Below are 25905 nucleotides of genomic sequence, written 5' to 3'. Positions count from 1 at the left end.
TTGTTGGCATAATACTGGGAACACAATGAAATATAAATGGGCTTCTTCATCATATTTTCGATGTTGTGCGATTTGTAAATTTATCCTCTGTTTATGGTATGGATAAAATATTGAACGTAAATATTAGATTTCTGTCTTAAATTTTTTTTAAATTTTTACTAGTTATTGCAATAATGATACTGTTACCAGTTGTTTCCTTAGGATTCCATTATAAATAGTATTTCTGCGATTGATCACATAGATAATTCATATTACATGGGTAGTTAACATTTTCGTATAATTTCAGCATCGGATATTGTCCGTGTGATTTTTATACCCTCCACAATAGGATGGGGGTATATTAACTTTATCATTCCGTTTGTAACACATCGAAATATTGCTCTCAGACCGCATAAAGTATATAAATTCTGGGTCGTGGTGAAATTCTAAGTCGATCTGAGCATGTCCGTCCGTCCGTCTGTTGAAATCACGCTAACTTCCGAACGAAACAAGCTATCGACTTGAAACTTGGCACAAGAAGTTGTTATTGATGTAGGTCGGATGGTATTGCAAATGGGCCATATAGGTCCACTTTTACGTATAGCCCCCATATAAAGGGACCCCCAAATTTGGCTTGCAGACCCTCTAAGAGAAACAAATTTCATCCGATCCGGTTGAAATTTGGTACATGGTGTTTGTATATGGTCTCTGATCCGGCTGAAATTTGGTACATGGTGTCAGCATATGATCTCTAACAACCACGCAAATATTGGTCCACATCGGTCCATAATTATATATAGCCCCCATATAAACCGATCCCACGATTTGGCTTGCGGAGCCGAAGCAAATTTCATCCGATCCGGCTGAAATTTGGTACATGGTGTTATTATATGGTCTCTAACAACCATGCAAAAATTGGTCCACATAGGTCCATAATTATATACAGTCCTGATATAAACGGATCACCAGATTTGACTTACGGAGCTTCAAAGAGAAGCACATTTCATCCGATCCGGCTGAAATTCGGTACATAGTGTTAGTATATGGTCTCTAACAACCATGCAAAAATTGGTCCACATTGGTCCATAATTATATATAGTCCCTATATAAACCGATCACCAGATTTGACCTCCGGGGCCTCTTGGAAGACCAAAATTCATCTGATACAGTTGAAATTTGGTACGTGGTGTTAATATATGGCCTCAAACAACCATGCAAAAATTGGTCGAAATCGGTCCATAATTATATATAGCCCCCATATAAACCGATCCCCAGATTTGACCTCCGGAGCCTCTTGGAAGACCAAAATTCATCTGATTCAGTTGAAATTTGGTATATCATGTTAGTATATGGTCTCTAATAACCATGCAAAAATTGGTCCATATAGGTCCATAATTATATATAGTCCCTATATAAACCGATCACCAGATTTGACCTCCGGAGCCTCTTGGAAGAACAAATTTCATCCGATCCGGCTGAAATTTGGTACATGGTGTTAGTATATGGTCTCTAACAACCATGCAAAAATTGGTCCACATCGGTCCATAATTATATGTAGCCTCCATATTAACCCAGATTTGACCTCCGGAGCCCCTTGGAAGAGCAAAGTTCACCCGATCCGGTTGAAATTTGGTAAGTGGTCTTAGTATATGGTCTCTAAAAACCATGCAAAAATTGGTCCATACCGGTCTTAATTATATATAACCCCTATTTAAACCGATCCCTAGATTTGACCTCTGGAGCTCTTGGAAGAGCAAAATTCATCCGATCCGGTTGAAATTTGGTACGTGGTGATATTTGGAACATTGCGCTAGTATATGGCCGCTAACAACCATGCCAAAATTGGTCCATATCGGTCTATAGTCATATATAACCGATCCCCAAAAATAATCTACCAAAATATTATTTCTATAGAAAATTTTGTCAAGATTTTATTTCTAAAGAAAAGTTTGTCAACATTTTATTGGAGTAGAAAATTTTGTCAAAATTTGATTTCTATAGAAAATGTCACATTGAATTATATACGTATTTAATCGGCCTTTTTTTGTTTAATATACCCCGTATGGACTAACTTACAATTGAGAAGACGGTGTAAAGAAGTTTTAAGATACCTTGCCATCGGCAAGTGTTACCGCAACCCAAGTAATTCGATTGTGGATGTCAGTCTTTAGTACAAGTTTCAATGCAATCCATGGTGGAGGGTACATAAGATTCGGCCTGGCCGAACTTACGGCCGTATATACTTGTTTTTTTTTTTTGTGGTTTGTTTAGGTTTATTACTTCAAATATGCAATCAAAGAAATTAATTGGTTGCTTCCATTAATTTCATAATTTACATTGGTACATAATATTGTCATTTGCACGACTGAATTAAAAAGTATTTTCGTGATTAAAAACAAAATATCTGTTTCTCTGTCTATTTTAGTATGGTGGGTATATTAAATTTGTCATTCCGTTTGATCAGGATTTAATGCGACAAAACACCATAAATAGTGATATGTTATTTTTAAAAATAAAATATCATATCGCAAAACAATATATGCCAGTAATTGCTAATTTTTTCTGCGTCGGAGGTGAATTTGGTAAAGTGGAAAAGCACACTATTTAAAAGGCCTAGCCACAGATATATTTTGTGCCGTGGTGAAATTGCCTGAATTTCAAAATCTATAGGTAGTTTGGGATCATAAATAAGTGTGCCGAATATGGTGTGATTCCATACACATTTCGATAAGCCCCCATGTAGCCCAATCTCTTGATTTGACTTTTTGGGATTCTAGACACCGCAGTTTTTATCGGATTTGCCAGAAATTCAATATCTGGCAAAAAATATTTTGAGTCTTCACATAAGTACCACTGTAAAATAAATATATGTCCAAAAATTGTTTCATTTCTCTTTTGGACAAAAATAACGGTACCTAAAATTTTTCTTTTTAACGATCACCCTCTATGCTATGATTATCATTAGCGATTTTTATATGCAATTTGTAATGAAAGTTAGAAGTTCAATATTTGATATATGTGCATTGTACATCATTTACATTTTTTTCGCTGAAGAGTGCACAGGATCATTACAGTTTCGTTGTGAATAATAAATATAGATTGTGGGTAAGTTACATTTATGCCCTTTTTATGCATTCAGAAGAAATTTAGTGCAAATTTTTTAATCTTTAGTGAAAAATACCTCGAGGAAGTGAACTTTCAGAGGAAGAAGGCGGAAAAATTATCGGAATGGACCTAGCTGTCAAAAAAAAATTGGAGAAATTGCATCGGCCACAAATCGACACCGCAATATGATTAACACTTTTTTAAAAATCCCACAAACTATGGTTGTGCTAAACTCAGTGTGCGCATTGCAACCGTTGACCAAAGGACAAAGCGACATATTCGCCAACTTCCTGCCAATGAAAATATGAGTTGCAGAGAAATAAAAGTAGAATTGGGTCTGAATGTGGCTACACAACGAATTCAGCAAATTATCAAGCACGATATAGGACTAAAATAAAATTCCTAAACCGCGGTTAACACAACACTATAAAAATGCTCGTATTTCGACGAAAAGAAATTCAATTTGGATGGTCCTGATGGCCATCACAAATATTGGCGAGATTCTCGGTACCCTTTCCAAACTTGCTATAAACGCACCCACGGGGGTGGATCTCTTATGGTATGGGCAGTTTTTGGAGCACGAGAAAAATCTAAAAAAGGTTTTGTCCCCACTACAATGAACGCAAAGATATATGTCGATTTATTGGAGAACAATTTAATAGATTTTGCAGATGACTTATATGGAGAAGTTTGGACTTTCCAACAAGATAATGCTCCCATCCGTGTTGCACGCCTCACAAAAAACTTTTTTAAGTATCGTGATATACCTTTACTGGACTGGCCAGCGCTAAGTCCCGATCTAAATCCTATAGAAGATCTCTGGGGCATATTATTCGCTAAGGTATTTGCGAAGTAATATACAACACCCAAAGAACTGAAGTCTGCAATTACGGCACAATGGAAAAAAATCGATATGGCAACTCTGTTCTATGCCTCACCGATTACAGCAAGTTCTAATAAACAAGGGCATTATTATATCGTATTAGTTAATGAAACTATCTTAATTTTAATGTTTTGGTATATATGTTTGCTTGGGAGAGTATCTGCCATCAAATTCATCTGAAATTCTATATGTTTTCAAGTAACCCGACGAAGAATTTTCAAAGGAAACAATTAGATTATTTGATTCTTGGTGGTGGGTATTTAAGATTCGGCCCGGCCGAACTTTTGACCGTATATACTTGTTTAAATAAACAATTTTATTATATTTTATACCCACCACCAAGAATCAAATAATCTAATTGTTTCTTTTGAAAATTCTTCGTCGGGTTACTTGAAAACATATAGAATTTCAGATGAATTTGATGGCAAATACTCTCCCAAGCAAACATATATACCAACACATGGAAATCGGGAAATGTATTGCCCACAGAGTTAAATCTGGTACTAAATAAAAATCCAGATTTCAGCGGTGATTTATTCTCCCCTAGTATGATTATGAGATTTCTGAGTGTCACACGAATAGGGCTAAGAAAGTTGTTGTAGTGACTAAATGCAACTAGCATTGATTTTTTTTATAGTAAATATACGCTACCGCAGAGATTAATACACACAACGAAATAATTCTTGCCTTCGTAACAGACCAAAGAAGTACCCATTTTTTGTAAAAGTATTTTCTATACACACGCAGAGAAGGAATATGATAACCTCAAACATGTTTCAAGAGCAAAATGTTATTTTTGGATGATGAACATGGAACATTTTTGTCGCAATCATGTTTTTTTCTAGGGAAACATATATGTGATTGCCGAAATCAGGTACATAATTTTCGAGAACATAACATGGTTGCGACAAACATGTTACATGTTCCCCGTCCAAAAATAACATTTTGCTCTTAAAACATGTTTGAGGTGATCATATTCCTTCTCTGGGTGCAGGCAAATAAATCTTTGTTTATGGTACATTACAATATTTGTGACCAAAGAGTTTTACTTGGCCTTAAAGAATCATCATTACAATCAGAGAAGGAATATGGTCACCACAAACATGTTTCCAAGGGCATAATGTTATTTTAACATGAGGAACATGTAACCAAAGATTATAAATTGTAGGAAGATAGGAAATTAGCTACTGAGGAGATCGAACCATTTACCGGGTTAGTTTCATACTCGAACCAAACGCGTATACGACAAGTATTGACATAACATTAAAATGCAAATAAAAAGAAATTAAGTGCACGTAATAAATTTCCATAAAGGGAAAAATGTCATTTTTTTTTTGTTGTTGCCTAAAATTTAACATTGTTTCATTAAGAAAATTAGGTTTTTCAATTAAAAAATAAAAACGAAAAACAAATAAAAAAATTACAAACATGTATTGAACTAACATGGTAAATGCAACATTTGGTATGACGCAAGCCAACGTCCTACCTTCCTCAAGTTTATTGTCTTTGCATGTAACGTGATTGTCGCAACTATGTTATATTCCTGGAAATTATGTATCTAATAATATTTTTGCGACAAAAATGTTCCATGCTCTCCGTGAAATAGTAATAGTATGGTCTTGAAACGTGTTTGGGATGATCATATTCCTTTTCTGGGTATAATAAACAAAAAATCGTTGATGCAAAATTTTGTATACAAAACAATCTTTTGTCTGAATGTAAAAAAAATTATTTTGCCACAAATGCATTGCTTAAAATACTTCAAACAGGGTCTAATCTCGAAAATCATAATATCGATCAATGATACAATACGAAAATTCTTCTACATAAAAAAATATAAATTAATTTTCAAATAAGTTTTATAAATTCGATACTTGTTTCTACAAAATATTTTCATATAATTGTCAATGAAATTTATATCAATTTTAATGTTTCTATATACTAAAGAAAAGAAAAGCATTAACAACTTTACAAAAAGGTTCGTTGGGGGGGGGGAAAGGGATGGTTATTTATAAACAAAACAAAGAAGTTAATCACAAAAGAGTAGAGAATTGTTACCGTGAAATTTGTGATTTATGTACGTACATAGACATCGTTTACCTGGTGGCCGGGACCCACTCGAATTTCTCCTTGAGTGGAGGCCGCCATTACCCTTCAAAAACACGTTTACGGTCCAGTGTTAAGCCTTTTTTTGCCCCCGTTGAAATGAAATATTATATCAATGCAATCAAGAATTTTCTGCAATGAGACAAAAGTGAAACAACACACATTTTCATTATTAATCAATCGTAACAGAGAGGACAAAAATAAAATTGAAGCATAAAGAGAGACAGAGAGAAAGATAAATTACAATATATCACAACTACAAGCTATAATAAAAAAAAAAACTAAACTCTAATGGTGATTTCGTTTCTGAAAGAAAGTGTTACATTCACATGGCACAATAGTAAGAAACCAAACAAATTTCGAATTAAATCAGAATACGTTTTTGTATAATCGAAATCACCATAAGGAGAAACGAAAAAAAGAAGATATGATACTACGTATTCTGGCCAACAATGTTTTTTGTTTATATATTTTTACAATGAAACGTTTATTGATCTAACAAATATTTTGGTCATAATAACCCTTTCAGACCTACACGCAAAGAAAAAAAAAAACGTTTGGAAAACGTGTACCGAAAACGTTTTTCTTTTGTTAGAGTTTTTTGAATTGCTTCGAAAAGTATACACTTTTATCACCAAAAAAATTCGTTTGTTACAAAATTTTTATTTTTTCGATAAAAAAGTTATTTTTGAACCAACAACACAGTCCATTTCTTTTATTTCAAACACTGTTCTTTTCTGACTTTAGGTTTTTAATAAGACACATTTTACAGTTCATAGTAAAAATTTAATATAGTAGAATATAATGTTGAACATTTTTTCGGAATCTTCCGACCACATCTGGAATATATGTAAAAAAAACTTTGTTCGAAGCAGGGATCGAACCCTTGGCATGCAAGTCGGACGTATCAACCACTGCTCCACGGTGCCCAACTAAATGCATTTTTCTGTTAAATAAATTTTGTTTAATCGGTTCGTGGGTGCCGGAAGCTATGCTATATAACTAAATAAAGGGTGATTTGTTAAGAGCTTGATAACTTTTTTTTTTAAAAAAACGCATAAAATTTGCAAAATCTCATCGGTTCTTTATTTGAAACGTTAGATTGGTCCATGACATTTACTTTTTGAAGATAATTTCATTTAAATGTTGACCGCGGCTGCGTCTTAGGTGGTCCATTCGGAAAGTCCAATTTTGGGCAACTTTTTCGAGCATTTCGGCCGGAATAGCCCGAATTTCTTCGGAAATGTTGTCTTCCAAAGCTGGAATAGTTGCTGGCTTATTTCTGTAGACTTTAGACTTGACGTAGCCCCACAAAAAATAGTCTAAAGGCGTCAAATCGCATGATCTTGGTGGCCAACTTACCGGTCCATTTCTTGAGATGAATTGTTCTCCGAAGTTTTCCCTCAAAATGGCCATAGAATCGCGAGCTGTGTGGCATGTAGCGCCATCTTGTTGAAACCACATGTCAACCAAGTTCAGTTCTTCCATTTTTGGCAACAAAAAGTTTGTTAGCATCGAACGATAGCGATCGCCATTCACCGTAACGTTGCGTCCAACAGCATCTTTGAAAAAATACGGTCCAATGATTCCACCAGCGTACAAACCACACCAAACAGTGCATTTTTCGGGATGCATGGGCAGTTCTTGAACGGCTTCTGGTTGCTCTTCACTCCAAATGCGGCAATTTTGCTTATTTACGTAGCCATTCAACCAGAAATGAGCCTCATCGCTGAACAAAATTTGTCGATAAAAAAGCGGATTTTCTGCCAACTTTTCTAGGGCCCATTCACTGAAAATTCGACGTTGTGGCAGATCGTTCGGCTTCAGTTCTTGCACGAGCTGTATTTTATACGGTTTTACACCAAGATCTTTGCGTAAAATCTTCCATGTGGTCGAATAACACAAACCCAATTGCTGCGAACGGCGACGAATCGACATTTCACGGTCTTCAGCAACACTCTCAGAAACAGACGCAATATTCTCTTCTGTACGCACTGTACGCATTCGTGTGGTTGGTTTAATGTCCAATAAAGTAAACTGAGTGCGAAACTTGGTCACAATCGCATTAATTGTTTGCTCACTTGGTCGATTATGTAGACCATAAATCGGACGTAAAGCGCGAAACACATTTCGAACCGAACACTGATTTTGGTAATAAAATTCAATGATTTGCAAGCGTTGCTCGTTAGTAAGTCTATTCATGATGAAATGTCAAAGCATACTGAGCATCTTTCTCTTTGACACCATGTCTGAAATCCCACGTGATCTGTCAAATACTAATGCATGAAAATCCTAACCTCAAAAGAATCACCCTTTATAACTTATATGGGTAATTATCTATTGATGCCAATAACGGCTACATAGCTCAGTGGATAGTGTGTTGGCTTACAAATTGCATGGTCCGCGGCTCGATTCTCCGTCCAGGCGAAAGGTAAAAAAAATTAAAAATTTATAAAATCGTATAATTTCTTCTACATTGTTTGTATTACAGAAAAAGCTGCTAAGAACTAAAAAACTTCGTGGAAGTGAAAGATGTGCGGGAAAACGCAATTAGCCAGATTTTTTTTTTTTTTTTTTGAGTTAGTCTTTATGAAATTGTTTTTACATCCTGGAAAAGAATAAACGTTTATCACAAAAAGTATATACTTTTCTTCCAAATACACTTCCTTTCAACGAAAAGCAAATGAGAAACGAACTATGTCTAAAATTTCGTTTGGGAGGAAAGAATTATTTTTTTTGCGTGTATGCATTGTACAACGTGTAAATTACTTTTAATTGTGGATTTTTGATTAGGTTTTGTGTACAATTGAATGATATAAGCCTATACAACAATTTAAAAGGACATCGCACAATTGTGCGTTCTAGGTCATAATTACTTATTATTGCGTCTAGAACATGTTCATTATTAAATTATAATAAATTTTCTTTATTAATCAAAACGGTACTTATAAGTTGAATTAAACATAAAAGTACCTAATTTCTGGAAAAACGAAACTGTTTACTAGTTTCTATTTAGAAAAAAAGAGTTCTTTTTTTGCAAAACAAAGGGCTACTTGACACTTCTTACACTTCGCGATCGGTTTCTACAATTATTACGTCCATCAGAAAATGATCAAATTGGTCAGAAATGATCAAATTGGTCAAACTTTAACAGTTTGACTGATAAGTCCCCGGTCTGACACATAGATGGCGTCGCTAGTATTAAATGCATATTATTTTTATATAAAGGGTGATTCTTTTGAGGTTAGGATTTTCATGCATTAGTATTTGACAGATCACGTGGGATTTCAGACATGGTGTCAAAGAGAAAGATGCTCAGTATGCTTTGACATTTCATCATGAATAGACGAACGATCTGCCACAACGTCGAATTTTCAGTGAATGGGCCCTAGAAAAGTTGGCAGAAAATCCGCTTTTTTATCGACAAATTTTGTTCAGCGATGAGGCTCATTTCTGGTTGAATGGCTACGTAAATAAGCAAAATTGCCGCATTTGGAGTGAAGAGCAACCAGAAGCCGTTCAAGAACTGCCCATGCATCCCTGTTTGGTGTGGTTTGTACGCTGGTGGAATCATTGGACCGTATTTTTTCAAAGATGCTGTTGGACGCAACGTTACGGTGAATGGCGATCGCTATCGTTCGATGCTAACAAACTTTTTGTTGCCAAAAATGGAAGAACTGAACTTGGTTGACATGTGGTTTCAACAAGATGGCGCTACATGCCACACAGCTCGCGATTCTATGGCCATTTTGAGGGAAAACTTCGGAGAACAATTCATCTCAAGAAATGGACCGGTAAGTTGGCCACCAAGATCATGCGATTTGACGCCTTTAGACTATTTTTTGTGGGGCTACGTCAAGTCTAAAGTCTACAGAAATAAGCCAGCAACTATTCCAGCTTTGGAAGACAACATTTCCGAAGAAATTCGGGCTATTCCGGCCGAAATGCTCGAAAAAGTTGCCCAAAATTGGACTTTCCGAATGGACCACCTAAGACGCAGCCGCGGTCAACATTTAAATGAAATTATCTTCAAAAAGTGAATGTCATGGACCAATCTAACGTTTCAAATAAAGAACCGATGAGATTTTGCAAATTTTATGCGTTTTTTTAAAAAAAAAGTTATCAAGCTCTTAACAAATCACCCTTTAGTACCAACCTTCAAATGATTCGTGTCAAAATTTGACGTATGTAAGTCAATTAGTTTGTGAGATAGAGCGTCTTTAGTGAAGCAACTTTTGTTATTGTGCAAAAAATGGAAAAAAAAGGAATTTCGTGTTTTGATGTGATGTGACGTGAGCAAAAACTTGGCTTGATAATGAGTTTCCGGACTATGCCCCAGGGAAATCAACAATAATTGATTGGTATGCAAAATTCAAGCGTGGTGAAATGAGCACGGAGGACTGTGACTGGAGGACTGGACGGCCGAAAGAGGTGGTTACCGACGAAAACATCAAAAAAAAATCCACAAATCAAATTTTGAATGACCGTAAAATGAAGTTGATCGAGATAGCAGAGGCCTTAAAGATGTCAAAGGAATGTGTTGGTCATATCATTCATCAATATTTGCATATGCGGAAGTTCTGTGCAAAATGGGTGCCGCGCGAGCTCACATTTGACCAAACACAACAACGTGTTGATGATTCTGAGCGGTGTTTGCAGCTGTTAACTCGTAATACACCTGAGTATTTCCGTAGATATGTGACAATGGATGAAACAAGGCTCCATCACTACACTCCTGAGTCCAATCGACAGTCGGCTGAGTGGACAGCGACCGTTGAACCGTCTCCGAAGCGTGGAAAGACTCAAAAGTCCGCTGGCAAAGTAATGGCCTCTGTTTTTTTTTTGGGATGCGCATGGAATAATTTTTATCGATTATCTTGAGAAGGGAAAAACCACCAACAGTGATTATTATATGGCTTTATTGGACCGTTTGAAGGTCGAAATCGGGGCAAAACGGCCCCATATGAAGAAGAAAAAAGTGTTGTTCCACCAAGACAACGCACCGTGCCACAAGTCATTGAGAACGATGGCAAAAATTTATGAATTGGGCTTCGAATTGCTTCCCCACCCACCGTATTCTCCAGATCTGGTCCCCAGCTACTTTTTCTTGTTCTCAGACTTCAAAAGGATGCTCGCAGGGAAAAAATTTGGCTACAATGAAGAGGTGATCGCTGAAACCGAGGCCTATTTGGAGGCAAAACCGAAGGAGTACTACCAAAATGGTATCAAAAATTTGGAAGGTCGTTATAATCGTTGTATCACTCTTGAAAGGAACTATGTTGAATAATAAAAACGAATTTTGACAAAAAAATGTGTTTTTCTTTGTTAGACCGGGGACTTATCAGCCAACCTGTTTTATTAAAATATTTTAGAACATCCCAGCAAAAAAAAAAATTGGAAGTTGTTCCACAATCATTTCTTTTAAAGCGCATCCCGGAATCCCCCATCAAGTTTTTTCCACTTCCGATGCAGAAATTTTGGACATCCTTGAATCCTCCATCATGTTTTTTTCCACTTCCGATGCAATGCTTTTGGACAAGTCCACAAACATTTCTTTTAAAGCGCATCCCGGGTTCCCCTATTGATTTGTTTTCATCTTCGATGCAATCCTTTTCGACAAGTCTTAGAAAGTACGGAATTAGGCCGTTTTAAGTGAAAATTTCAGTTTTGGACAATAAAGTTTCGCAAAAAGGAAAAGAAAATCAATAATAAAATAAAAAATAATAAAATAAAAAAAATCATCTCCGCTGGGATTTGAAACTGTGCCGTTTGACTTTTTCACTTCCATGGAAGTTCTTTTGAGAAGGTTTTGCAAATTACGATAATTTTTAATTTTTTGTTGTTTTTTATGGAAAAATATATTTATACAAAAGTATATAAATATATACGATTTATAACATAAAAAAAATATTTTTATAGACAGTACGGAATTAGGCCGTTTTAACCCTAAACAGCTTATCTACGTTTGAGAGACGTATGCGTTTTTTAGTTTTTCGCTCTCCCTCATAAAAATGAGTACGAAAAATATTATTCTTTTTTGTTACATAATAAATAAAAGTTTAGCCAAAAACGTGTTCAAATGCTAACGATTTTATTTTAGCTTACCCGTGACTTTCGGCAGGATAAGCTTTGTAGGGTTAAGTGAAAATTTAAGTTTTCGACAATTAAATTTCGAAACCTGTGCCGTTTGACTTTTTCACTTCCATGGAAGTCATTTTGAGAAGGTTTTGCAAATTACGATAATTTTTTTTTTTGATTTTTAATCGAAAAAATATATTTATACAAAAATATATGCCGAAAAAAATATAACATAAAAAATAATTTTGTAGACAAATATTTAATAAAAAAATTTACGCTGGTGAGATTTGAACCAGCATTCTTTATTTTTTCATTCATAATAATAAAGGACATCTCAGGAAGTAGTTAGAATGTCATGCCGTGGTGTCATATTAGGTTCATTTCACAAAAATTTTAGTAGACGTTTTCATGCATCGTGCCAACAGACCCAGGTTCAACCCCAGTGGAAGCGAAGAAGTTTTTCAATTTGTAAAAATTAGATAATACGAAATAAAATGTAACAAAAAATACCGATAAAAATAAAAAGAGAAATTGGAAAAAAATTTGCAACTTCTAAAGCAATGCAAAGGATCCAAAAATGGTGTACTTCCGTCCTATGAAAGGCCCTTGTGAAATTCATTGAAAATGAACCAAGCTTGCACTACCTTCCAGATCACAGATTGGGGACCCAATCAACTTTTTTGGAAGCTCTTTTTTTCCTGGGTAGCAATTGGTTATATAATTAATTGTATTGCGACAAAAACACTCTAATATGAGCGAATTTCAATTTTAATAATAATATAATTTAATTTGGAGGTAAATATAAATCCAATAATATCAAACATTAAGATACAACAAAGCCATAATTAACCACAAGCGTCCACAAAAAAAACATCAACACTCATGTGATGAAAAGAAAACATCGTTTTTCCCACCAAGTGATTGTCAACACAACGCCCCCAATTGAATGCTTCAAATAAAATACTATCGTATAGAATAATTAACGAAATTGCTTAAATATTTGTCTCTCTGTTTTACCTCTGAGGTGTGACATTTTTTGATAAGTCGCCAAATTGTACAAGATAATAATGGATGTGTGTTTTTAATTAAACAAAAAATTACATTTTAAAGAGAACTGACGAATCATTCGTATTTCCCCCTTGAAGATTTATGTGAGGTTTTCATCTGGTCACATCTGCTGCTATGAACATAGCACATGCTAAGCGGTTTAAAATCCAAACGAAATAAAATAGTTGTGGCCGTGAGTGAAATATTTTTGTATAATTTATTAGTCGACTGCGTAACATAAGGCAAGACAGAGAATCAAGACGAGACATTTATGTCGAATGCGTCCGGCAATGTATTTTTTTTTTTTTTGACTTTCAGGCAGGGTTGGCCTGTCACAAACTGTGACTTTTGCAACATACATTTGCGACCTGCTGTAGAAAACCAAATTTTGAATAGAAGAAATCCTGAACATTTTTTAATTTAGTGTGACAGCATTCGCTGTGAGTTTCTGCCGAAATTTGTGAAAGTTTTCCCTTGATCAAGCCTATTTTCTTAGGTGGTATCGAAAATTCCCGTTGGTGAGTGTGCAAAATACCTTGGGGTTATATTGGACAGGAGACTGAACTTAAAGCTAAGAAAGGACGAGAAAATCCACGGTTACCCTGAACTCGTGCAAAAGGCAATAGGGAAAATGTGGGGACTAAAACCGAAAATTGTGAACATTCCTAAGAGTTGAAACTTCTTCGCACATACCATCGTCTTGGATATCATCGAATTCGCTGCCTAGCTGACGCGACTAAAGTATTTTCAGTTTGCGACTTTTGTTACTTTTTCTACATTTACGACGCGTATGTGACGTTTACAACTTTGCGACAGTCGCAAACCTAAAACAGTTTGATACAGACCATCTCTGCTTTCAGGTTTCAAAATTAATAATGTCCACTAAAATGAAGTTAGAACAAATAAATTCTGCATTTAATTTACACAGAAAAAAAATATCACCAAAACTTTCACAATCGAAATTTTAATTGAGTAGTAACAAATTTAATTTTTCTTTAGTTCAATTAATAATTTAATTTATTCAAATACATAATTATTTAACTGAAACATAAAATAATCAAAACAAAATATTTTTTCTGTGTAGCTTTTTATACGATTCGGTGGCAAAATTATGTGTTTGGAAATCAATTTTTTAGCGTGCAAGCATATAATGTTCAGAAACTTTTTTTGCGACATATATATTAATATGTTAGTGTAAGGTGACAAATCTCCTTAATTTTAAAAAAGGGGATCAATCGCCTTAATTTTGTAATTTTATAAAGTTTTTATATTTCTATTTTCTGAAACTCAGTTAGACAGAACGTCAGTACAAGTCTTCAGAATACAGGCCACTATAGACACCACGTCTTCTTATGGCTTTGCAAATACACGGACGAAAAAGACTGTTTTTCATATGTTTGGGTATAAACATTATATGTTTGGAACTCAAATTTTTAAACACAATATTTTTGAGTGCAAACATATAATGTTCATAAACTAGCATAATATGTTTGGGACATATATGTTAATATGTTAGAACATATTATGTTTGGGACATAAAATGTTTGTAAATATAATATGTTGGATGCAAACATATATTAATTTAGAAATAGCCCATAAACATATATGTGTTTACAAAGAGAGACAAAGTGTATGCTTGAAGTAAAATAATGAAAGTAACCAATTGGCGCATTACAAATATATATACACAAAGAAAATTTCATTAAATATAGGAAAAATACTATGTGTGAATATAAACAAGTATAAATTTACATATTATGAGTAAAAATATATATGTTGTGATATAAGACTTCGCCAAAAAATTGTATATGCTTAAGTAAAATATGAAAATGAATATTCGGAGAGCAAATTCATTCGGAACCAAGATAAAATATATTTGAAAAAAAGAGCATGAGTTTTGTTTATCATTTTCGCATTACGGGCACAATTTTTTTGTTTCGTCAAAACAAATCGGAACGTAGGACGAGTAAGTCAAAATATTCAAACAAAGGTAATTAAAGGGATCTTCATAAAAAACTAACGAAAGGGCACTATACACCGAACAAAAAGCATGTCCGGTTCCAAAGATTGTGTCTCCACTTTAACAATTTTGATATTGATTCCGAACCAAAGAAGCGGAGAATACAAGTAAGGATGCTTTTAAGACACAATTCTCTTTTAAATGGGGTTTTGTGTACTTGACGAAGCACATTTCAATTTTTCGCTTTTTCATCTTTTTTTCATTAATTTTAAAGAATTTTTCTGAATTATTAAAGTCAAGTTGACCTTAGTCCAAAATTTGTTCTTTCATGTTATGATACCCATTTTTAAGTCAAATCGCTTAATTATAACTACAACACGACTTCATTGAAAGTATCGACCACCATTGAAGATCTATAAAAACAAAGATTATTTCCTCTTTATTAATGAGTAGTCCAAGAGGAGTTGACGGATTTTTTCGAAAATAAAAGTGGGCAATGAGTTCGAGTTTTGCCGCTAAAATTATTTCTCATTTTAGCGGCAAAACCAGAATAACATTACAACTTTTTCCGGTAAATTGTATTATAACATGGTGGGGAAAGATCCAAAGCAACAATTGAATAAGTTTATTTTCTTTAAAAGAAATTATTAAAGAATAGTAAAAGGGTAAACATGGCCATTTTAACGTGATATTGCCAATTTATATCGGCCTTAAGAATTAAATTAAGTACAAAATTATTCGTTAATAAAAATTCATATTTATTTGTATTTCTAAATTAATGGTGTTACATGCTAGCAAACAATTGTTCACACCAAAATAAATTTATGTGCTATTTTAAAATTACTGTTTAGAATTTAAATACAATGTGCTTTTGAATGGTTATCGTTAACCTTAGGATTCGATGGAAAAATATTTATACATAAGAGTTTTTGAATTTCTTCGAAAATTTTAAACTTGTATACAAAAACCTTTATTTGTTACACAATTTTTATTGTTGCAATAAAAAAATAATATTTGATTTGAACTCAGTCCATTTCGTTTATATCAAGCACTTTTCTTTTCTGACTTTAAGTCTTTTATAAAACACACTTTACAATTTCGTAGTAAAAATTTAATATAATAGTATGTAATGCTGAACACCTTTTCGGGAACTTCCGAACGTATCTGGAATATAAGTTAAAAAATATATTAAAAAAAAATGGTGTTGGTCGAAGCAGGGATCGAACCCAGGTCCCCTGTCACGCAAGGCGGACGACCAACCACTGCTCCACGCTGCCAACAAATGTATGTTTAACAATGTTATGTTTGCATCGGCTCGTGGGCGCCGCAAGCTATGCTATATAAATATAACTTATAACGATAATTATCTCTTGATGACCATAAAAGCTACGTAGGCCAGTGGTTAGTGTGCTGGCTTACAAACTGTGTGGTCCGCTGTTCGAATCCCCGTCCGGCAAAAGGTAAAGTTAAAAAAAAATATATAAAATATAATAATTTCTTCTAAAATGTTTGTATTACAGAAAAAGGTTCTAAAAACTCGTGGAATTGAGAAAAATGTGAGGGAATATACAATTAGGCAGAAAAAAAATTTGAGCACAATCTTCTTTGGGAGAAAATTCTTCTAAGCATATAATATTTTTGGGTTCAAAATGTTTCCAAACATATTATATGTTCACATAAGAACATATAGTTTTTTGGAAGACAACATTATTGAATTTGGATGGAAAAATACAAAATGTTTGGAACTTAGACTACCCAAACATATTATATTGTTTAGACCAATACGCTTTCAAACATATTATATATTGGAAGAAATCAAACATATAAATGTTTGGGCAATACCCAAAAATTTATATGCTTGAAGCAAAATATGTTTGGGAGTATATGTTACAGAAGCGATTTTTTTTGAGGGTGTATAATGTTATAATTTTTTCTTAAGTTTGCCTTTCGAAATGAAACAAACGTTGTCTTTCCGCTTTTCTCCTTGTTTATTTACAAGCAAGTACAGGAATGAATTTTACAATTTGATTATGCACCAAGCTAAGCTCTGAGTGTCTAACATTACAGGCGTTTTGAGTCAAATCTATCACAAGAGATGCATATGTTACTAACAAACTATCAGAATCCAAAAACAAACAATGTTATGATGAGTAGCATTGTCAAGCTACCAAAAAAATAAAAGAGTATATTTATTTTTGTGAGAATAACATGCCGACAAAACAAAAATATCTCTCAATGTGAGAATAAAATTGAGATGAATAAAATTATCATTGTATATGTGAGAAACTATAGTAATATTAAGATAGATCAATTTGAGAATAGAATGGAGATACAAAAATTATCATTGTACACACAAAAAAATTTTTTTCTGATTCAATCACCAAATTAATTGATCCAATTAATTTTTTAATTGAAATGTCTTCAATCACGAAAATGATAGTATCAATCACAGTTTTAATTGGGCATAGAAAAAATTCTTGATTAAAGAATTAATTGATTTTTTCAGCAAATTTCAATTAATTTTTTAATTGATTCAATTAAAAATTTAATTGATGTTGATTGCAAAACTCAATTAATTTATTAATTAAAAAAGGTAACTATTTTTAATTACTTTCTGAAGTGACTTAGAGTTTTTATTTGGATTAACAAATCATTGTTTGAAATACATTTTTAATTAAAAATTAAAAAAAAATCAGCACTTTTTTAACTGAATAAGTCTTCCGAATTTGATTAAAAAGTTAATTGTATCAATTAATTTTTTAATTAAAAATTTTAAAATTTTCAATCATTGGCTTAATTAACTTAATGTTTCTATCATGATTAAAAAGTTAATTGTATCAATTAATTTATTAATTGAAAACATTTTCAACTTCAATTAACTTTTTAATTGGAAATATTTTGGTGATATTTTTTTCTGTGTATATGTGGGATAAGTATAGTAATATTCGGACAGAAAAAAATGTTAACATGAGAAGTAACATTAATACATAATAACATTTTATGAGAAGTATAACATAAGATAAAATTTAATCATGATGTTATGATTTTGGCTTTAATCAGCACTGCTACATTAGAACATATTATGTTTGGGACATAACGTTTTTTAAATATAATATGTGTGGATGCAAACACGATTAATCAACATCTAAGAGAGTCAGTTTCGAATAATACATAATTTTTGCTAGAGCAATTCCACTGCGTTGCGTCAATGCCGAATCGTTGATCAACTAAATTGCTATTGATGTCACATTATTCTGTTTGTTTTGATTTTCTCCAATTGGGAATCCCCTGAGTACAATGACACAAAGCTTGTCCGGATGAAAGAAATTATTCGATTTTTTAAATTTAGCTTTCGCCTGGACGGAGAATCGAACCGCGGACCATACAGTTTGTAATACGCCGTCCAGACTATATGTCGGACGCTTCAGATAGGCAGCGAATGATATCCAAGATGATGATATACGCGAAGAAGTTTCATTTCTCATGAATGTTCATAAAATTATTAACGAGTTTAAAATAAAAAAAAAAAAACTTGAATAGAATAGAGTTATTTCAATTGGAAACTCGAAATTACTATAAACTACTCGATGGTGCAGTAAACGTGACGGTTGGTACTCGCTCATAGTTAACATTTCACAAATTACTGCAGAAACTGGAAGGAAGGAAAACTACTTATGTCTTGCATAAGTGAATTGCTGTTAAGAGAGAATTTTATAAAATCACTTTTTGGCTTATTACAGCCAATTTCCACACTAATTAAACATTTTCAAAATTGTAGAGAGAGAGAGAGAGAGAGAGAGAGAGAGAGAGAGAAAATTGTAGCTAGTCATTCGTTGATGCAACTAAAGCTTGGATGGACATTATGGACCACGAAAACTACGAATAGTTTGAAGTTGTGAATGAGAGATGTAAACCTAGTAGAGTTTTGAATAATTACAACATAAAGCATTTTTTTGCATACCTTTTATCGGGGAGCTTAACTAAATTAAATAAAAAAAATATTCACAATTTCTTTAATTCAAAATTAGGTTTTCTACACTAGGTTTACACTTTTGCGATATACGTATTATAACGTCGTAAACGTATGCCGCAAAAGTCACAGTTTGCGACAGGCCAACCCTGTACACCGTAGGAATTTTCTTCATAAAAACACTCTTCTGCGCTGGTGCATTGTCTTGATGAAATATTATTTTTTTGTGTTGTAAGCCAGGACGCTTTTCTCGAATTTGTACATTTAATTGATCCAAAAGTTTGCAATAGTACTCTGAATTTATTGTTTTATTCATGCAAAATTAAATGGACTCGATCATTTGAGATGCCCATGATATTAGCAATTTCCCGCACTTTTATTCGTCGATCATTTAATATCATATCATGTACTTTGGCTACAATTTCTGTTGTTGTTGCTGTTTTTGGACGTCCACTACGTGGTTCATCTTCAATGCTTGTACGACCACGTTTAAATTCAGCAACCCAATTTTTACTGTTGCATATGAAGGAGCACTTTCACCTAACACATTCACCATATCATTATGAATTTATTGTCCCGATAAACCTTTTTTATGTATATATTTAATGACAGCACGCATTTCTAATTTTCCATTGTAAAAAAATTGCGAATACTTCTTTTTTCAACATCTGTTTCTATATGAAGGAGTTGCCGGATCGAAATAAAATTTACCATGTGTTCATAACAGAGATGGAAGTTTCCAAAACACTTAACTTTTTTCTGTTTATACCGCGCTTTTTGTGCTAGGCTAAGAAGTTTCCGAACTGCCCTAGTGTATTGAAAATTTTTTGTCGTTTACAATGTTCATTCCTGAGCATGGATATTCAGTTCATATATGTATTAGAGCTCGACCGAAGCGTTTTTTTTTTTTGGCCGAAGCCGATGTTCGGCAAAAAAAGCAATAATCGGCCGAAGCCGATTATTTTCCTCAAATCTGTAATTAAAGAAATTTGGTGTTTTTATACCCACCACCATAGAATGGTGACGGGGGTATAATAAGTTTGCCATTCCGTTTGTAACACATCGAAATATCGATTTCCGACTATATAAAGTATATTCTTGATCAGGGAGAAATTCTAAGACGATATAAGCATGTCCGTCTGTCTGTCTGTTGTAATCACGCTACAGCCTTCAATAATGGCGCTATCGTCCTGAAATTTGGCACAGATTCGCCTTTTGTTTGCAGGCAGGTCAAGTTCGAAGATGGGCTATATCGGTCCAAGTTTTGATATAGTCCCCATATAAACTGACCTCCTGATTTGGGTTCTTGGGCTTATAAAAACTGTAGTTTTTATCCAATTTGCCTGAAATTGGAAATCTTGAGGTATTTTAGGACCATCAAAAAGTGTACCGAAAATGGTGCCTATCGGTCCATGTTTTGGTATTGCTCCCATATGGACCGATCTCCCGATTTTACTTCTTGGGCTTCTAGAATCCGTAGTTTTTACCCAATTTGCTTGAAATTGGAAATTTAGAGGTATTCTAGGAAAATAAAGAGATGTGCCGAAAATGGTGATTATCGGACCATGTTTCGATATAGCCCCCATATAGACCGATCTCCAGATTTACTTCTTGGGCTTCTAGAATCCGTAGTTTTTATCCAATTTGCCTGAAATTGGAAATCTAGAGGTATTCTATGACCATAAAGAGGTGTGCCGAATATATTGAGTATCGGTACAGTTTTTGATATAGCCCCCATATAAACCGACCTCCTGATTTGGGTTCTTGGGCGTCTAGAAAGTGTATTTTCTATCCGATTTGCCTGAAATTGGAAATCTAGAGGGATTCTAGGAAAATAAAGAGATGTGCCGAAAATGTTGGGTACCGGTTCATGTTTTGATATAGCCCCCATATAGACCGATCTCCCGATTTTACTTCTTGGGCTTCTAGAATCCGTAGTTTTTACCCAATTTGCTTGAAATTGGAAATCTAGAGGTATTCTAGGAAAATAAACAGATGTGCCGAAAATGGTGATTATCGGACCATGTTTCGATATAGCCCCATATAGACCGATCTCCAGATTTACTTCATGGGCTTCTAGAATCCGTAGTTTTTATCCAATTTGCCTGAAATTGGAAATCTAGAGGTATTCTAGGACCATAAAGAGATGTGCCGAAAATGGTGATTATAGGACCATGTTTCGATATAGCCCCCATATAGACCGATCTCCAGATTTACTTCTTGGGCTTCTAGAATCCGTAGTTTTTATCCAATTTGCCTGAAATTGGAAATCTAGAGGTATTCTAGGACCATAAAGAGGTGTGCCGAATATATTGAGTATCGGTACAGTTTTTGATATAGCCCCCTTATAAACCGGCCCTCCGATTTGGGATCTAGATTCTAAAACTACAATAAAATGTGCTGAATACTGTGTGTCCTTCCATGTTTTGGTATAGCCCCCATTACATCGAACTGCCGATTTAACTCCTAGGGTTTCTAGAAATTGTAGTTTTTATCCGATTTGCCACAAATTGAAAATATACTGGCATTTTAGGCCCATAACAAAGTGTATATGATTTAGTTTTATCGGTCCATTTGGTAAGGCCTCCATATTGACCGATTTCACTTATTGAAGGTATAGAAGGCGCACTAATCATGAAGATTGCTTGAAACTGAATGCAAAATTTCCAGATTTTACTTCTCGTAATCATTTAAATAATTGGGATGAAAATCTACAGATTTTAGATTTCAAATCAAGGCGTTATTTTATCATTTTCTTGCACACTTACAAGAAATTTTTATGATTCCTCTAAAACTCAAACATAACATGGTTCTTATAAATTCAGAATCTGATCTAGTCTTCATAGGTAAAATCTTTACATTTATCTGTGGGAAGCGTACTGGTTGAACTGATCTGCTTGGGATAATATCTGTTATCAAACCCCCCTGAAATTTTCAAAGGAAACTAGTATATTTGATTCATGGTGGTGGGTATTTAAGATTCGGCCCGGCCAAACTTACTGCTGTATATACTTGTTTAGTTCAATATTAAAATATTTTTTTAAAAAAATGTATAAATACAACAATAAAAGGTAATTCATTTGATATTATAGTGACAAAAAAAAAGATTTTTTAAATTTTTTTTTTACGTATTATTTGTACTGGGTGTTTTGACTGAGACAAATTCAACACTTGGACAATTTAATATCAAATAAATTATTCAAAAAGCTTCGGTTAATCGGCCTCTTGTCGCCGAAGACCGATTCGTGGCCGATTATCGATTTTTGGCCGAATGCCGAAGCCGATGCTTCGGTCGAGCTCTAATATGTATGTCAGCGCGCCAAGTACAAACAAAAAAAAAAAACTGCATTCATTTTTATATTCCTCACCAACGAAGGGACAACCAAAGAGGGTAAAAACAAATTATGAATAAATTAATTTAAATTAATTGAGCAAGCACACTTCTAAATTAACAGTAAAATGTGTGTTCTTGTAAAAACGTGGGAAGACAATCAAAATAACTAGGGGTAAATTGAATATGCCACATTGAACAAAGAGCTTTTACAAATATTTTCTTCTATTTAATTTTTTTTTTTGTCATAGTGACAACAAGTGACATAGCTACCAAAATTATGATCTTTAACCCTTAAATGGTAATTAGGGATTATTATCCAATATGAAGGTTTTTGGAATTTCGGACAAAATTTGATTTTCAATTTTGGTTGCAGATTTAACAGAAGTACACTGAAAAAAAGCATGTCCGTTTCCAAAAATTTTGTCTTTACACTAATAATTTTGGTATTGATACCAAGCCAAAGAAGCGGATAATTAAAGCAAGGGCACATTTAAGACACAATTCTCTTTTAAATTTGAGTTTTGCGTACTTGATTCTAGGGAAAAAATGTCATTTATTTGTTTTTTCTTCAGCTTTTTTCTTCTTGTGCTATCAGAATTCCTTAAAAAATGTGTTAACGACAACATAAATTTCAAAATTCGACTCGAATTTTAAGTAAATTAAAAAAAAATGGAACAAAAACTGCACTCGCTGTCCACTGTGTATAGACTGGACATAAACCAAATTTGACCCAAGTTGACATTTTAACTGAAGAGAGACACTATAATAAGAGATTCACTTTAGAAATGCTACATATTATTGACGTTCCATCGGAGAAGAGATTTAATTACAAAACTGATACACACTGAAAAAAAAGCATGCCCGGTTCCAAAGATTTTCTCTTTACTTTAAAAATTTTGGTATTGATTCCGAGCCAAAGAAGCGGAGAATACAAGTACGGATATTTTTAGGACACAATTATCTTTTAAATTTGGGTTTTGTGTACTTGCTTCTAGGAAGCAAATTCAAATTTTTCGCTTTTCAGTTTTTTTTTTCTTCATATGCTATAAAAGTCCTTTAAAAACGAATTAACGACAATTTTTTTCCAAATTCGGACTCGAATTCCAGTAGAAATTATGCTATGTTTCAAGTAAAAAACGTCTTTAAAATAAAATGTTGAAAAACATGTCCTATATTTGAACGATTTTTTGCTTTATAGTCAAGATGCAAAAAGACAACAAATTTAAAGACAATTCCATTAAATTTAAAGATTTTTTCTGAATTATTAAAGTCAAGTTGACCTTAGCCCAAACATTTTTTCTTTCATCTTATGATACCCATTTTAAGTGAAATCATTTAATTATAAGGATAATACGACTTCATTGAAAAGTTTATCGACTTTTGGACAAGGAAAAAAACTTTATATTGGAGAAACACATCATCTAAGCAAAATTTGTATTCGTATTTTAAAGACATGAAATTTTTGACCTCACGACAATATTTTTTTCAGTGCAGATGGATGCTTACACATATACAGGGATATCGTAACAAAAAGCAGAGATCGACAACGAAAGTTAGTCAGTAAAGTGCAATTCACTCTTGTTTTATTTACGATGGCAGTTTGGAAACTTCTTAGCCTAGCACAAAAAGCGCGGTATAAACAGAAAAAAGTTAAGTGTTTTGGAAACTTCCATCTCTGTTATGAACACATGTTAAATTTTGTTTAGATCTGGCAACTTTTTCATAAAGAAACAGGTGTTCAAACAAGACGCATCCGCAATTTTTTACAATGGAAAAATTAGAAATGCGTGCTGTCATTAAATATTTACATAAAAAATGTTTATCGGGACAAGAAATTCATAATGATATGGTGAATGTGTTAGGTGAAAGTGCTCCTTCACATACAACAGTAAAAAATTGGGTTGCTGAATTTAAACGTGGTCGTACAAGCATTGAAGATGAACCACGTAGTGGACGTCCAAAAACAGCAACAACAACTGAAATTGTAGCCGAAGTGCATAATATGGTATTAAATGATCGACGAATAAAAGTGCGTGAAATTGCTAATATCATGGGCATCTCAAATGATGGAGTCCATTTAATTTTGCATGAAGAACTACAGATGAAAAAGCTTTCTGCAAGATGGGTGCCGCATTTGTTAACAGTCGATCAAAAACGCATAACAATGAACATTTCTCAAGCTTGTTTGGATCGTTTTAAGCGAAATAAAATTGATTTTAAGCGTCGTTTCATAACTATTGATGAGACATGGATCCACCACTAGACTCCAGAGAGAAAGAAGAATCCAAACAATAGACTGAAGCTGGAGGAAGTGCCCCAAAGAAGACAAAAACAATTCAATCGGCTGGTAAGGTTCTGGCAACAGTTTTTTGGGACTTCAAAGGTATTTTATTGATTGACTATCTGCTAAAGGGTAAAACAATAAATCCAGAATACTACGTATTGCAACCTTTTGGATCAATTAAATGTACAAATTCGAGAAAAACGTCCTGGCTTACAACACAAAAAAATAATTTTTCATCAAGACAACGCACCAGCGCACAAGAGTGTTTTAACAATGGCTAAAATCAACGAATTAAAGTACGAGTTGCTTGACCACCCACCTTATTCTCCTGATTTAGCTCCCAGTGACTTTTACTTGTTCCCAAATCTAAAAAAAATCCATGCTGGCAAACGTTTTACCTCAAATGAAGATGCAATTATAGTTCTAAACCACTATTTTGAAGACCTTGAGGAAAACTATTTTAATCAAGGGATAGAATTGCTAGAAAAGCGTTGGACTAATTGTATTGAAGTTTCAGGAGATTATATTGAAAAATAAAAATATTTTTGAAAAACTAAATATTCTCTTTCATTACACACGTAAATGTTTGTAATGTTAAATAAAAATGTGATATTTTTGTTATATATTTGTTTAGTACCTGGCCCTGATGAAGATTGACGATGTCAAATCGAAATATTGGCTTTAATAAAATAAAACTCAAACAAAAAACATCTGGAGTTTTTTCATTAATGACCTCGAGCTGGACTAAAACCAAAAATATAGTTAAACACAGGTCAACAATCCAAATAAAATAAAATAAAGTGTTAACAAACATCTCATATTTTTTACAGCCTATTTCTGATATCCGAACGAAAGCAATTGCGAACGAAGGGCAGTCACTCACTTTCGTCTAGATTTGGGTTTCTCTAACTTCCTTTCGTTCGTTCGCATGGCTTAAGTTACTGCCAAATGCTAATATTACCAGATCTATTCTATTTCAATTACTTGAAAAAGGCCCATACATTTTAAAAATTATTTTCCATAAAATTTAATCTGGCATCGCCGTTTATTTTGCAAATTTTTCTCATTGTTGATATTTGGTTTAGCTCAATATTTTTTTAAGAAATTATCCCTCGTAGAGAGATATGTATTTGTATTTCTATATATCTGCAATAATTAG

The 25905-nt window shown here is 33.6% G+C and overlaps 1 protein-coding gene across 14 annotated transcripts in view; it reads right to left on the bottom strand.

Annotated features, from left to right (window-relative positions):
* Nucleotides 1–25905, bottom strand: part of Gug (arginine-glutamic acid dipeptide repeats grunge) — a 120579-nt gene that overhangs the window by 49634 nt on the left and 45040 nt on the right. For 11 of the 14 annotated variants that reach the window (XM_075306444.1, XM_075306446.1, XM_075306445.1 and 8 more), the window contains exon 3: nt 6053–6205. The exons of 1 other annotated variant lie outside the window; for it this stretch is intronic. In XM_075306444.1, the coding sequence (XP_075162559.1) occupies nt 6053–6115 (63 nt within the window). In that variant the 5' untranslated portion in view covers nt 6116–6205. Of the gene's footprint in view, nt 1–6052; nt 6206–25905 lie in introns of those variants that run through there. 2 more of the 14 variants (XM_075306447.1, XM_075306452.1) reach the window with 2 other exon arrangements.

Source organism: Haematobia irritans, chromosome 4 (genome assembly GCF_050003625.1).
Source record: "Haematobia irritans isolate KBUSLIRL chromosome 4, ASM5000362v1, whole genome shotgun sequence".
Taxonomy (NCBI): Eukaryota; Metazoa; Arthropoda; class Insecta; order Diptera; family Muscidae; genus Haematobia; species Haematobia irritans.
The sequence above is the reverse complement of the archived record's forward strand: the minus strand, read 5'-3'. Positions and strand labels throughout refer to the sequence as shown.